The sequence below is a fragment of the Guillardia theta genome (genome assembly GCF_000315625.1).
Source record: "Guillardia theta CCMP2712 unplaced genomic scaffold GUITHscaffold_73, whole genome shotgun sequence".
Taxonomy (NCBI): Eukaryota; class Cryptophyceae; order Pyrenomonadales; family Geminigeraceae; genus Guillardia; species Guillardia theta.
In genome coordinates, this window is record NW_005434601.1 from 206,762 (window position 1) to 218,961 (window position 12,200).

General features: G+C 55.1%; 3 protein-coding genes across 3 annotated transcripts in view; 2 read left to right on the forward strand and 1 right to left on the reverse strand.

Annotated features, from left to right (window-relative positions):
* Positions 1-920: 920 nt before the first annotated feature.
* GUITHDRAFT_114197 (hypothetical protein) lies at positions 921-3,021 on the reverse strand (the record flags this gene model as incomplete). Its single annotated transcript, XM_005826625.1, has 6 exons — positions 921-996; positions 1,051-1,148; positions 1,547-1,661; positions 1,715-2,026; positions 2,216-2,490; positions 2,536-3,021. The coding sequence occupies 6 exons, from the start codon at positions 3,019-3,021 to the stop codon at positions 921-923; spliced, it is 1,362 nt and encodes a 453-aa protein (XP_005826682.1).
* A 3,416-nt stretch (positions 3,022-6,437) lies between these two features.
* GUITHDRAFT_114198 (hypothetical protein) lies at positions 6,438-9,209 on the forward strand (the record flags this gene model as incomplete). Its single annotated transcript, XM_005826626.1, has 14 exons — positions 6,438-6,569; positions 6,748-6,969; positions 7,023-7,088; positions 7,138-7,204; positions 7,330-7,423; positions 7,580-7,663; positions 8,009-8,072; positions 8,124-8,218; positions 8,365-8,434; positions 8,625-8,680; positions 8,743-8,796; positions 8,901-8,942; positions 8,986-9,028; positions 9,123-9,209. The coding sequence occupies 14 exons, from the start codon at positions 6,438-6,440 to the stop codon at positions 9,207-9,209; spliced, it is 1,176 nt and encodes a 391-aa protein (XP_005826683.1).
* Positions 9,210-10,391: 1,182 nt separating this feature from the next.
* Positions 10,392-12,200, forward strand: part of GUITHDRAFT_114199 (hypothetical protein) — a gene marked incomplete at both ends in the record, with an annotated part of 5,276 nt that continues 3,467 nt past the window's right edge. The window contains 3 exons of the mRNA XM_005826627.1: positions 10,392-10,783; positions 10,849-11,824; positions 11,964-12,080. Coding sequence (XP_005826684.1) covers positions 10,392-10,783; positions 10,849-11,824; positions 11,964-12,080 — 1,485 coding nt within the window. The remainder of the gene's footprint in view (positions 10,784-10,848; positions 11,825-11,963; positions 12,081-12,200) is intronic.

Here is a 12,200-nt window from a genome sequence, read left to right on the forward strand (position 1 = left end):
GAGGAATGGCACATTGAAGATAGTCAGAGAGGAGGTGAAGAAAGAAACAAGGAGTGGAGCACGAGGAAGGTGAGGGGGGGGGCGGACCTGCAAAAGTTCCTTGGGGTGCTGCAGGTATGCCTGAACGTCGGGAGCAAACGATCCATCAGTTTGCGCTGCCTCCTTCTCCAGCTCCAGCCATGTGGGAAGGAGTCGTGATCCGGTACCCTCCCCAGGATGGAGGCAGATCTGAATATGATGATCACGATTGGCTTCGAAGACGGAATCGAGCAGGGGCAGGGGCAGGAGCAGGGGCAGGGGCAGGAGCAGGAGAAGCAGGAGGAGCAGGAGCAGGAGAAGCAGGAGCAGGGGCAGGAGGAGGAGGAGGATAGAAACAAGTGAAACAAAGCTAGGATCTGAAGCATACAGAACCTGAAGCAAAACAGGGCAGAAGGAGAGGAGGGGGAAACCAAGAGAGGAGGAGGAAGCAAACAGGGAGGAGAGGAGGTAAGTGAGCAGTACATGATGATCTCGATCGAAGTACATCTTCAAACGAGATTCTCTGAGAATCTTTGGGGCAGCTGCAGATATTTCTTTCGTTAGGAGCAAAGTTCAGGTTGGGAAAGTGGCAGAAGGGAGAGGATAGGACCGGGAGGAGATGGCTGAGGGAGGAGATGATAAGGCAGAAGAGCAGGGGATCGAGGGAAGAGAACATCAGAAGGGTGAAGGAGCAGGAGGTGGTCAGGAGGAGAAGCAAGAGGACCTGAGCACTTGTGCAGCTTCGTTTGCAGGTTCGGATAGACGATGAAGAGAGTCTCGCTGCTCAGTCTCGCTGTCCTTCTCTTTATATCTGCCAGCAGCCGCGTCCGCAGCCGCAACATCCTCCATCGCCACCACCTCGGGGCATCGTCACCAGGACATCGAAGGCAAGCTGCCTCCTCTTACTGCTGCAGGAGACGAGCAGACCGGAGGCGGAGGAGCGAAGTAGCCAGAGTAGGAACCATGGTAGAGCGGCACCTGCAAGAGGTCAGTGGGAAGGGAGAGGATGAAATTTAAAGGTCCTTCCTCTACCTCCATGATCGCCAGATCCGCTGGATGGAGCAGGCGGCAAGGATCCGGTCGACTGCATCCGGATGGAGCAGAACGATGCTCCTGCTCGTCGCGTGCACCTGGAAGGGAAGAGTCAGAGTGAACAACGCGGAGGAGGAAGAGAGGGAGGAAAGGCAGAAGGAAGGAGGGAGATGGATTGTGGAAGAGGAAAGAGCACAGAGGAGAGGATAACCAGCAGGTGGAGGGAGAAAGAGGAGGAGTTGATGTGAGCGGAACGGGCGGAGGAGGAAACGTAAGAGGATTAAGAAGAGAGGAGGAAATGAAACAGCACTGCGACCTTGTGAAGGTTCTGGTTGAAGTAGGCCACCCATGCACAAAATCTCCTCATGTTGTCCGGTGAGTCGAAGTTGATGAGGAGTAAAGGAGAACCCCAGAGACCTATCGCTCCTCCCCCTCCTTCTTTCCCTGCCTCTCTCCCCCTCTCCTCCTCCTCCTCCTCCTCCTCCTCCTCCCAGACCCTCCTCTCTCCGCTGTTGCACTTGTAACCCCTTCTGCGAATGACGTTGAAGGCGATCACTTGCAAGATCGACGGGTCGGCCCTGAGCTTGATGGCATCGAGCATATCGCACTTCCTGCAGACGGCGGTCAGCGTGAGAACGAAGCTTGCACTGCCTCCAGCCCGCACCTCTTCCTCTTCCTCAGCACGATCCCTCTCAGAGAAAGGCTCGACGAGTCCCCAGGAGGAGGAGGAGGAGGCTCGCGGCAGCACGCGATCTCCGTCCTCGTGACTCGAGGAGCGTTCTCCACGAACAGAAGCTGGGTCCAAACTTTCAGCAGTTCGAGGCAAGATCTCTTGCTCGAAGGAAGGATGAAGATGCTGCGTCCTCCCGTCTCAGATTCCTCCAACCTCCCTTTCCCGCTTTGCAGATTCAAGAAAGTCTCTTCCTCTTCTGCCAACAATCGCTTGAAGTGCAGGAGTGCAAAGGTCCTCATGTACCTGCACCGCAAAAATGGTGAATAGACGCAAAGATGTGAACTGATGATGGATAAGACATTTCTATCTGCTAGTTGTCGACCTCCAACTTCAACTCATGGACTTATGATATCAGCAAACAAATCTCTCCACCGACTCGTTTCATCTAGACGAACGAACCAGCATCTTTCAATGTTGTCTCCGTCTCCTCACCTTCGCATCAAGAACTTCTGCAGCTTCACCACACAAGGCCTGACTCGCCTCGATATCCTCGAGAAGTGCTTCCTCCCAACATGCCCTCGGAAGACTCGCTGGATCACAAGGTACGGTCGACATCGCGAGTAGCTGCTGTACAAGACGTGCATGTGGCGGTGGAAGGAAGAGACAAGCTCGGAGGAGCTGACCTCCTCCCTCGCTTTCTCCTCTCTTGCTATCATTGCAGAGTGTTCGTCCATGTAGCTCTGAATCCTCGAAAACAGCTTGTGACCCTGTGACATCCTGAGAAAAGAAAACAAATCGAAACTATGCATTACCGCGGGCAGGAAATCGTTGTCGTTCTTGACTTCGTCGTCGAGGCAGAGGATGGAAGGACAGAGAGAGAGGAGGAAGGGACGATAAGAAGGACTCTGAGCCACAGGGTTCTGGAATGCCGTCAGCGACCGCAGCCTCACACTGCCTGCTAGCCCAGCCAAGGCCGAAACTTTCTCCAGCCTGTTTTGATGGAGGAGGAGCACCTGTAGCAGCGGCAGGGAAGACCAAAACTGCATGTCCGGAAGTCGTCTGATGCCATTTTCACTCAGGTCAAGGAATCTCAGCGACTTCAACGAGTTCAGCTGATTGATATCCAACTGTCCCATCCTTGACAGGTGCACATACTGGACGTCTTGAGAGTCCAGGGCGTCCTCGATCTGAAATGCTGTTGCCCGGCTCGCCGTGCGATCTCGCTCTTCGACTACTGTCTCCCAATCCTGATACTTGGTCTCGATCCTCTTGTGAGCATTTCTGACGTAGACCTTCATCGCGTTCCTCTTGCTACACCGTCGGCTCGTGGTCCAGCTCCTGCTCACTTCTAGCTCTGGCAAGTTTCTGGCTGCATCTTTGTTGTGATCCCTGTCTCATGCTCTCTCGGCATCGTCTGACGCATCACTACCTTCCTCCTGCCAGCCCTCTACCTTCCTCCTGCCAGCCCTCTACCTTCCTCCTGCCAGCCCTCTACCTTCCTCCTGCCAGCCCTCTACCTTCCTCCTGCCAGCCCTCTACCTTCCTCCTGCCAGCCATCGTCTCTCCTTCCCCGTCCCCTTCATCTCCATCCACTGCCATGGACACAAAGAGAACTTTTGCCCAGCCTCCTCCCCACTCAAACCAACGGACAAGCTGCCGGGCCAGCTGCAGTGCCGGGCCTGCTGCCGGGCCAGCGGCTGCAGTGCCGGGGCCTCAGCGGCTCAGGCCGGGCCCGGCCGGGGTAAGCTGCCGGGCCTCCGAGCGAGTGCCGCCGTGCTGCCCGGGGGGCGGCCCTGCCAGTCATGTCACCGTGAGTGCCCCCTGCACCTCCGAGTGCTGCCCGGCGCCTCAGCCCCGGCCTATTGACTAAAAGTTTATTGACTGACGCAGTGAAACTTGAAGAAAAGGCAGCTCACGGTACCTTATTTGTATTCATCAATTGGATAGTACCTTTTTGTTGATGGGGGTGGGCTGTCTGGTTTGAATTTTTGTACCAGAAATGATTCTTGAGTAATTACATAAAAGTTGTTTTTGAGATATCAAGTTTTACCGTGGCACTGGCCCGAGTCGGCCGGGATCCTCCGAGTCACAACCCCTCCCGCAAATTGTTCGCCAGCCGTGTATGGCAGGCTTCCCCTCCCCGCCCCTCCAACCATCCCTTCAAGTCAGGCTTCCTCCCCGCCCCTCCCGGTCTCGGATCATCGCTTATTTCAGGTTGGCACATCGGACGCTCCTCAGCTTGTGCTTTGTGGTGACTCAGCTGAGTCTGAGGACGAAGAGGGGGTCTTTCCTAGCCGTCTTGCTAAGGTCCTCTCATGTCTGGATGCTTGGGTTTCACATCCTAGCATACAGTCTATCTCTCATGTGCTCCTCAATTCTGGTTTTGTGTGCATTAAACTCGGTCTTGAGCAAAAACTGTCTTGTTACAACTAAGGTCGATGTGATATCTGCGTGACTTTGGACTAGTACAAGTCTAACAAACTTGTATTCCGTCGGTTATGAGCCTCGATTACATGCTCAATCATGTTGATCTTATATTTGGTTAGTTGAATTGTTTACTGGAGTTTTTTCTTTCTTGGTATTGTTTTCCCGTTGCTGTTGAAAATTCATGCAAATTCTATCAAGCTTTACACATTCGGATGACTCCTCTCTTCAATCAGGCTCTCTTTCTAGCCGCAAGTTGTTTAGGCCTCTCATCTCAGCCTCAATTTGTTTGATTGATCTTCGAATTGGAAAAACAAGCCTTCCCCAGCCAGATTGGTCGGTCGAATATCTGCTTAACCGTGTGGAAACGCACTTGAAGCTGATTCGATTTTAATCTTCTTGATCTTTGAGTAGGATCAAATGGAACTACCAGGAGATCTGGCGGAAGTTTTCATGTCATGGAGCTAGGCTGTGGCATGCATAACTGGAGCTACTTCTGGATCGGCGAACAAGGTACTACTGCACAACAATCTTCAGATGCCTTGAAACGGATGTTCCAATCTCGCGGCAGCAATCTCTGGTCACAAGTTCTTTACGGTTCAAAATTTATCTTTTGGTCTTCAAATGCCGGCGGGCACGCTCTCTCTCTCTCTCTCTCTCTGTTATCTGAACTCCGAAGTTCTCTCCTCAGACTCTCTTATCTTATCCTCCTTCTCTCGTCATTGCATCAGCTCGCCAGGCATCTCCCTTATCTCTGCACTGCACATCTAATAGCCCTGCATGAAAATCTTCTTCAGAATGGACAATCCTTGAATGGTTATTGCCCACTCAGCATGACTGTGAACTTGACGTTGTATCATCGTATCTTGACTTGGATCTGCTGACATTCTCTTGGTTGAGTGACTTTCTGACGTCCGATGTAACGTACTATTTCAGAAACTCGGGGGGAGGATGGAACGTATGCCAGCCGTGCCAGTCAGATAGCGCCGAGTTAACAAAAACTCTCCTGTAAACCAAGACGACTTACCGTGGCAGGCGGCCAATGTAGCGTATGGGACGAAGAGGGGGTCTTTCCTAGCCGTCTTGCTAAGGTCCTCTCATGTCTGGATGCTTGGGTTTCACATCCTAGCATACAGTCTATCTCTCATGTGCTCCTCAATTCTGGTTTGTGTGCATTAAACTCGGTCTTGAGCAAAAACTGTCTTGTTACAACTAAGGTCGATGTGATATCTGCGTGACTTTGGACTAGTACAAGTCTAACAAACTTGTATTCCGTCAGAGTCACTGACTGAAAGTTAAATTAAAAATCATAACGTTGAGTCTGACCCCGGCTGACACCGGGCGTCTGTCGCACAGGCTGGCCAAACGACGAGCCTGACTCGCTCGGAGAAGAGAAAACTCGGACAGCGAGAACCAAACCCAATCCTGCCGACTGCTGTCCTCCAAACTTAGCAGCCTTCCTCGACTCTCCTGATTGTGTTGAGTTCTAATGATAGCCCGGCGCTGCTCGGAAGTTCAACGGTAGGCCCGGCAAAGTTGGACCGTACGGTCACGTACGGTATGAGGGGAATTAATGGGAATGTAGCATGTGTGGGGAATGATGGGGGTGGGGTGGGGTAGGGTTCAAAAATCTGAAATGGAGAGACAAAATGGTGGGTAATTTTATGGAATATTGGGGGTAGGGGTACTTGGGACCCACGAGCGGTAGAGGAGGGGTCCTTGAGTCTTGATCGGCCTCCAGTCGATATGAGATGGCCTCGCAGTTGGAACAGGGCGAAGAGGAGGAGGGAGGAGGAGGGGAGGAGGAGGGGAGGAGGAGGAGAGGAGGAGGAAAGGAGAGGAGTGGAGAGGAAGAGAGATGAGATCAGAGGAGAAGGACGAGGAGAAGAGGACATGGAAGGGTCAAACAGGTATGAGGTGAAGGGAGATATGATGAGACTTTGAGAAGAAGGATGTGAATAGTTGCGATGATAGAAGATGAGATATGAAGGAAAGAGATGTGCTTGATTGTCATGAAGAGGAAAAACAAAAGTGAAGTGAAAGTGTTTGTTGACTAGGACAAAACGTATTGGAATAGACAACAGTTGGTTGAGTGCCATATTTTACTTGGATAAGTCATTCGCAAGAATGGCTGACAGCTGCAGCAGGAAAGTGAAAGGCGACTGAAGGACGAGAACGACTCACATAAAGACACAAGGAGTGAAGGAACAGACTTCACATCATCAGGAAGCCGGACGAATCTGGGGTGTCAGCAGAGTTGCTGAGCTGAAGCCGTGCATGCCTTGCTGACATGCCGCTCAATCTCTCGCGCGGGAGCTCGCTCATCGCTCAGCTCTTCCTTCTCGTCTTCTCTTGCTTGTTCTGGGAGATCAGACCAGAGATCGGCAATGCGCCTGCTTCAGCATGCCTGGGAACGACCGTGGTGAATCTCCTTGCCTCTTTGCAACATTGACTTCTACTATCATACCTTCCCTTCCCTTCCCTTCCCTTCCCTTCCCTCGTTCGCTCGCTCGCTTCCTCTCTCCCCTTCTCCTTCTCCTTCCGTCCTCCTTCTCGTCACTCGTCTTCTCTCCATCCTGCCGTTCTCATTATCCTCGCAGGCTGCAAGGAACTCTCCCCGATGCAGTTTTGCCGGTGTGATCGAGTGGGGAGAGGACCGGCTGCAGCCTCCCAAGCTCTGCGTCTCCGTGTTGAACAGCTCAGGATCAAGCATCGGGAATGAGGAGACTCCTGCAGAGGCGACGGATAACGCGGAGCATGCACGCTTGGGGGTGGACAGAGAGCAGTCCAAAGAAGAAGCTGTCGAGCAGGGAAACCAGGAGGTGAGAAGCTTGTTCCATTACTCAAGCCTCTCACTGTCATGAAGGCTGGGCAGGGAAGCGACTTGCTAGGGCTATCTCCCTCCCTCCTCTCCCTGTCTCCGACTGCTGTCGAGCGAACGGTATGGAATGAAAGTACGTCGCCATTCTCTTCCCCTCACGTGTGCCCAGGAGTCTCCTGCTCTCCCCAGCAGCTCGGTGGACTGTTCCTTCTTTCCCTCGGCTCCTGAGGGCCCTGGTGAAATCCAACATCAGGTCTGTCTCCCGTCCAAACTGCTCCTCCCACCCTTGCTCCCTCCTCCACCCTCGCAGCTGTCTCTTCCTCCCTCCTGTTGTTCTGTCCTGTTGCTGAGACTTCAGCAGGTTTTGTTGCACGAGAGCAGCGAGGGGGAGGGGAAGGAGTCGCACCAGAGCTGGGTGACACTGAAGGGGTCGTCGTGCTGCTCGTCCTGCCGGTGTAAGCATGTGGCCTTCGGGCTCGCTGCAACGATCGGGGAGCCAACAAACTTGCGGTAGAGGAGGAGGAGGAGGGGGAAGGAGAGGGGGGACCTTGGGGAGAAGGGGAGGATGCGAGGAGGAGGGAGAAGGCAAGAGGAGCTGACGCAGAGTGCAGGGAAGGATGGGAGAGCCTCTTCTGTGCGTCCTGTTTACGTGGGGATATAAACCTCGAGCGAAAGTGTGTGGTACTCTGCAATAGGTGAGGAAGGGCGACGGAGGAGGCGATGGAGAACGAGGGGGAGGGGGGGTGAAGGTGAAGGAGGACAAGGGTGAAGAGGGGGACGAGGAGGAGGAGGAGGAAGATGGCACTGACGGTCCTGTAGGTGTTCACATTGCTCTCGTCGAGCAGACTGGGGGGTTGATCATGGCAGCGGCGGAGGCAGAGCCGTGCGGTGCAGGGCGCACAGGCGCATGGGGGATGTAAATATGAGACGTCCAAGGTACGATGGGAGGAGAGGGCGAGGGAGGATGGGAAGGGAGGGTATGGGAGTGAGGAACGGGGGTTGGGGAGAGGACGAGGACAATGAGAGTGAGAGTTGTCCAGGTGCGAGTTCCTGCAAGGATGCTCGAGGAAGCCGATCTTTGGGGACTCCGGAGCCCCTCCCTCGGTCTGTGTCTGACCCTCCTGCCCTCCTGCGATGCTAACATGGAGGATACAGCACTGTGCGCTGCACAAGGGAGAGGAGCAGGTGTACTCGACTGTTCTGCCTCCTCCTGGATCTCACTTCAAGCCGACTTGCCAACATATCATGAGGTAGGGTACCTGGTGCCCTTCCTCCCGCTGCTCCCTTCCCCTGTTCCTCGTTGACATCATCCTTGCTCTCCTCTCTGTCTCCATCAGTCAGCTCTTCCTTCCTCTGCTCCTCCCTTGCGTCACTTTGCTGTGACTTCTTTCCGCAGGTGCGATCGCGTTCCCTCTTACGGTGAGGCGGAGGAACTCAAGGCGAGATTCTGCAAGGGCCACAAGCAGGTGAAGCAGGAGGAAGAGGAAGGATGGAGAAGGAGATGGGGAGGGGATGGAGGGACGGGGGAGGTTGGCGACTGAGGGAGGATGAGGAGGGAGGAAGGGGAGGGAGGAAGGAGAGGGAGGAAGAAGACGGGGCAAGAGGACGGGGCAAGAGGACGGAGCAAGAGGAGGAAGAAGTCCTGACTCATACCAGGCTCATCACGTCGACCTACGAGCGAGCAAGAAAGTAACGGCGAGCTCCTCGGAGAGGTAACAGCAACTTCTTTTCCTCCTGCCCCCCCCCCTCGAGGCCCTTGACGAGAATTTCCCAGCTCTGAGGATGCAGATCTTGCTAGGACGAAGTCACCGAACCTGTCAGATGCAATGTAAGCCCTTGCTGCCTGGACCTCCTCCTCCTCCTCCTCCTCCTCCTCCTCCTCCTCCTCCTCCTCCTCGTCGAATTGACAGTTCGACTGACTGTCTTGGACAGCTCAAGCATCTCAGGAAGCGATGAGCTATTCCTGCAGCCAGGGTAGAAGCTGAGGCCTTGTGGTTCTTTTTCTTACTCTCCGCAGGATCACAAAGCCAAAGCAGCGGAGAACACGAGGGAAGCAAAAGGTAACTTCTCATCCTCTCCTCTCCTCTCCTCTCCCCTCCTCTCCTCTCCTCTCCTCTCCTCTCCTCTCTCCTCCTCTCATGATCTCTCTCGCAGGCCACCGTCGAAATCATTCGCCCAGAATTCATTAGCATGCGTGACAAGCGTGCGGCCAAGTCTCTCACGGCAGAGGATGAGAGGTGAGGAGAAGGACGAGGATGAGGAAGAGGACGAGGACGATGACGAGGACGAGGAAAGAATCAGCAGGAGGACGAGGAGGAGGATGCGGGAGGGGGGATGGGGAGGGGGAGGAGACGCTTTGATTGGAGTCTGACGCAGCAAAGCAGGCATGCTGTGCGGCGGGTGCGGGTGACTGAGGAGGAGGGCTGCGGTCAGCTATGGGGGGGGGTCCATTACTACGAGCAGTTGCCGTACGTGGAGGTGGAGGGGATGAGAAGGTTCGGGGAGATGGAGGGAAGGGATCACTTAGAGGGCGGACTTTGGCATCCTGCTGCTATACAACAGACTTGATGACAACCTGCCTGTTCTGCCCGGGCCCGGGCCCCCTCGCTCCGATGACTGAAAGTCGCTCTCCTTGTGAAGTTGACTCACTCACACCGGTCGTTGTCGCCGCCGCGCCATATCACCCGGCCCCGGCCCCGGGCGGCGGGCCGGGCCGGGCCCCGCCCGGCTTGGTGACGGCCAGTGATGCACTCAGCGGCTGGCACTCACGGTTAAAAATTCTGTGAGTCCCGGGAGCCTCGATGTAACGGATAATCAGCTGTCGTAACGTAGAAACGGACCAACGGACATGCGAGGATGTTGAGGATGGCGGGAAGTCGAAGAGGAAGAGGCAGGGAGGTGGCGGGGGAGGAATGGAGAGAGGAGGAGGCAGAGAGGAGGAGGAGGAGAGGAGGAGAGGAGGAGGAGGAGAGGAGGAGAGGAGAGGAGGAGAGGAGAGGAGGAGAGGAGAGGAGGAGAAGGAAGAGAGGAGGAGGAGGAGAGGAGGAGGAGGAAGAGAGGAGGAGGAGGAGGAGAAGAGGAGGAGGAAGAGAGCAGGAGAAGGAGAGGAGGAGGAAGAGAGGAGGAGGAGGAAGGGAGGAGGAGGAGAGGAGAGGAGGAGGAAGAGAGGAGGAGGAGGAAGGGAGGAGGAGGAGAGGAGGAGGAGGAGGAAGGGAGGAGGAGGAGGAAGAGAGGGAGCAGGAGGAGGAAGAGAGGAGGAGGAAGGAGGGACGAGGAGGGAAGGAGGGAGTGAGCAGATGAGATCATGACATGGAGAAGCAGCTAGTGGAGGTTGGAGGGGGATCGAGCAAGCAGCTGCAACCAAGGAGGATAGTTTGAGTGAAGGGAGGTGGTTGGACTGGACAGAGCTCTGACTATCTTACCATGCAGACTGGAGGAGAGGGAGAGGAGCGGGACGACATGGCAAACGTCACCTATGATGTGCTGTGGAGGGAGACCATGCGTGATCTGCTCGACATGCTCGAGCTGGATCCACCTCAGGATCAGGACGAGGAAGAGGCTTTCCAGCATTTCTCCTACCTGTACATCAAGTATGTTCAAATCTTCAAGAACCTGGAGGACTGCTACGATCAGCACGTGCACCCGCAGAAGAGGATAGACATCAAGGAGGTGCTGGAGGCGGTGATGGGCAGGATGCTGGAGATCAAGGAGTACCTGGTGCAGCTCTCGGGCCTGAAGTTCATCAGCTTCGACGACATCCTCGTCGACCTGAAGCTGATCCCTGAGACGTTGGAGCTGCCCGTTCCCGCTACTTCGTGGACGAGAGGAAGAAGGACCTGGACATGAGGGAGAAGCTGGTTGCTACCCTAATCGCTGCCAGGGATGCGGACAAGGAGGTCGAGCCGGAGCCCCCCGAGGCCGGGTTCTCGTTGGAGGATGCCATCAGAATCATCCAAGTGAACGAGCGAGGGAGGCAGGGGAAGCAAAGGGCGAAGTTCATGAAGGAGATTGTGAGGCAGGAAGAGCTGGAGAGAAAATTGCGGGAGATCGGTCAGCCCGAGACAGACCCTGATCAAGCAGCGGTGGTGATCCAGAAGTTGTTCCGAGGGTTCAAGACGCTGAAGCAAGCGCGTCTGATGAGGGAGGAGGAGCTGGTCTTCATCGGAATGAAGGAGCCCGAGCAGAAGCCGAGGGAGCTGGACCCCGTCTCGCGGCAGGCGGACATCAGAAGCAGGAGGAAGATCATTCAGGCTCAGAACAAGGACGAGTACGAGGAAGCGCTAGTGAGCATCAGGAGAAAGATCTACGATGACGAGGGCGTCGATATGAGGGAGCAGATGATGGACAAGATCCGCCAGTGGTTTGTTGCCTACAGGGAGCAAAACGAGGCTTTCCCCGACTACCCTGACGAGGAGGATGGAGGTTCGCTCTTCATCTTCGACCCTCCTCCCGTGGTGGAAGAGGACGAGGAGGGTGGAGATGAGAAGGATGGGAAGGGAGGGAAAGACGACAAGAAGAAGGACGACAAAGGGAAGGGGAAGAAGGGGGAGGAGGAGGCGGAGGACGAGGGGCCTCAGGAGCTGCCGATCAGCGACTTTGTGCTGAAGATGCAGTCATGCACGGAGAAGTTCTGTCAGGTGTGGCAGGATAGGGACGAGTCGCAGAACTTCGCACAGAAGTACGACGCGGAGCTGATTCGTGACGCGCTGCGACCTGGAGTGAGGGAGGAGATCCGGATGAAGGAGGTAGACGAGGTTATGAGGAACGAGCTGGAGAATCTCAAAGCGGCTGTGGAGAAGGGAAAGAAGGGAAAGAAGGGGAAGAAGAAGGGAAAGAAAGGGAAGAAAGGGAAGAAGGTAAGGGCTGTCAGGTGTTTCTGCCGCCTCTGATGTTCGTTCCTCCTCCTCCTCTCTCTCCTCTCTCTCTCTCCTTCTCCTCCTCCTCCTCCTCCTCCTCCTCCCCTCCTCCTCCACTTCCCCTCTTCTCCTCATACAGGGCAAGAAGGGCAAGAAGGGACCCAAGGACTTAACGCCAGATAGGACGATGGACTCATTGATGAAGGAGCTGGTTGACAAAGACATCCTGCAGCTCGCAAGCAACTACTCTGTGCAGGTCAATGCTCATCCCCTGATCTTACTGTTCTCCTTCTCCTTCTCCTCCTCCTCCTCCTCCTCCTCCTCTCTCTCTCTCTCTCTCTCTCTCTCTCTCTCTCTCTCTCTCTCTCTCTCTCTC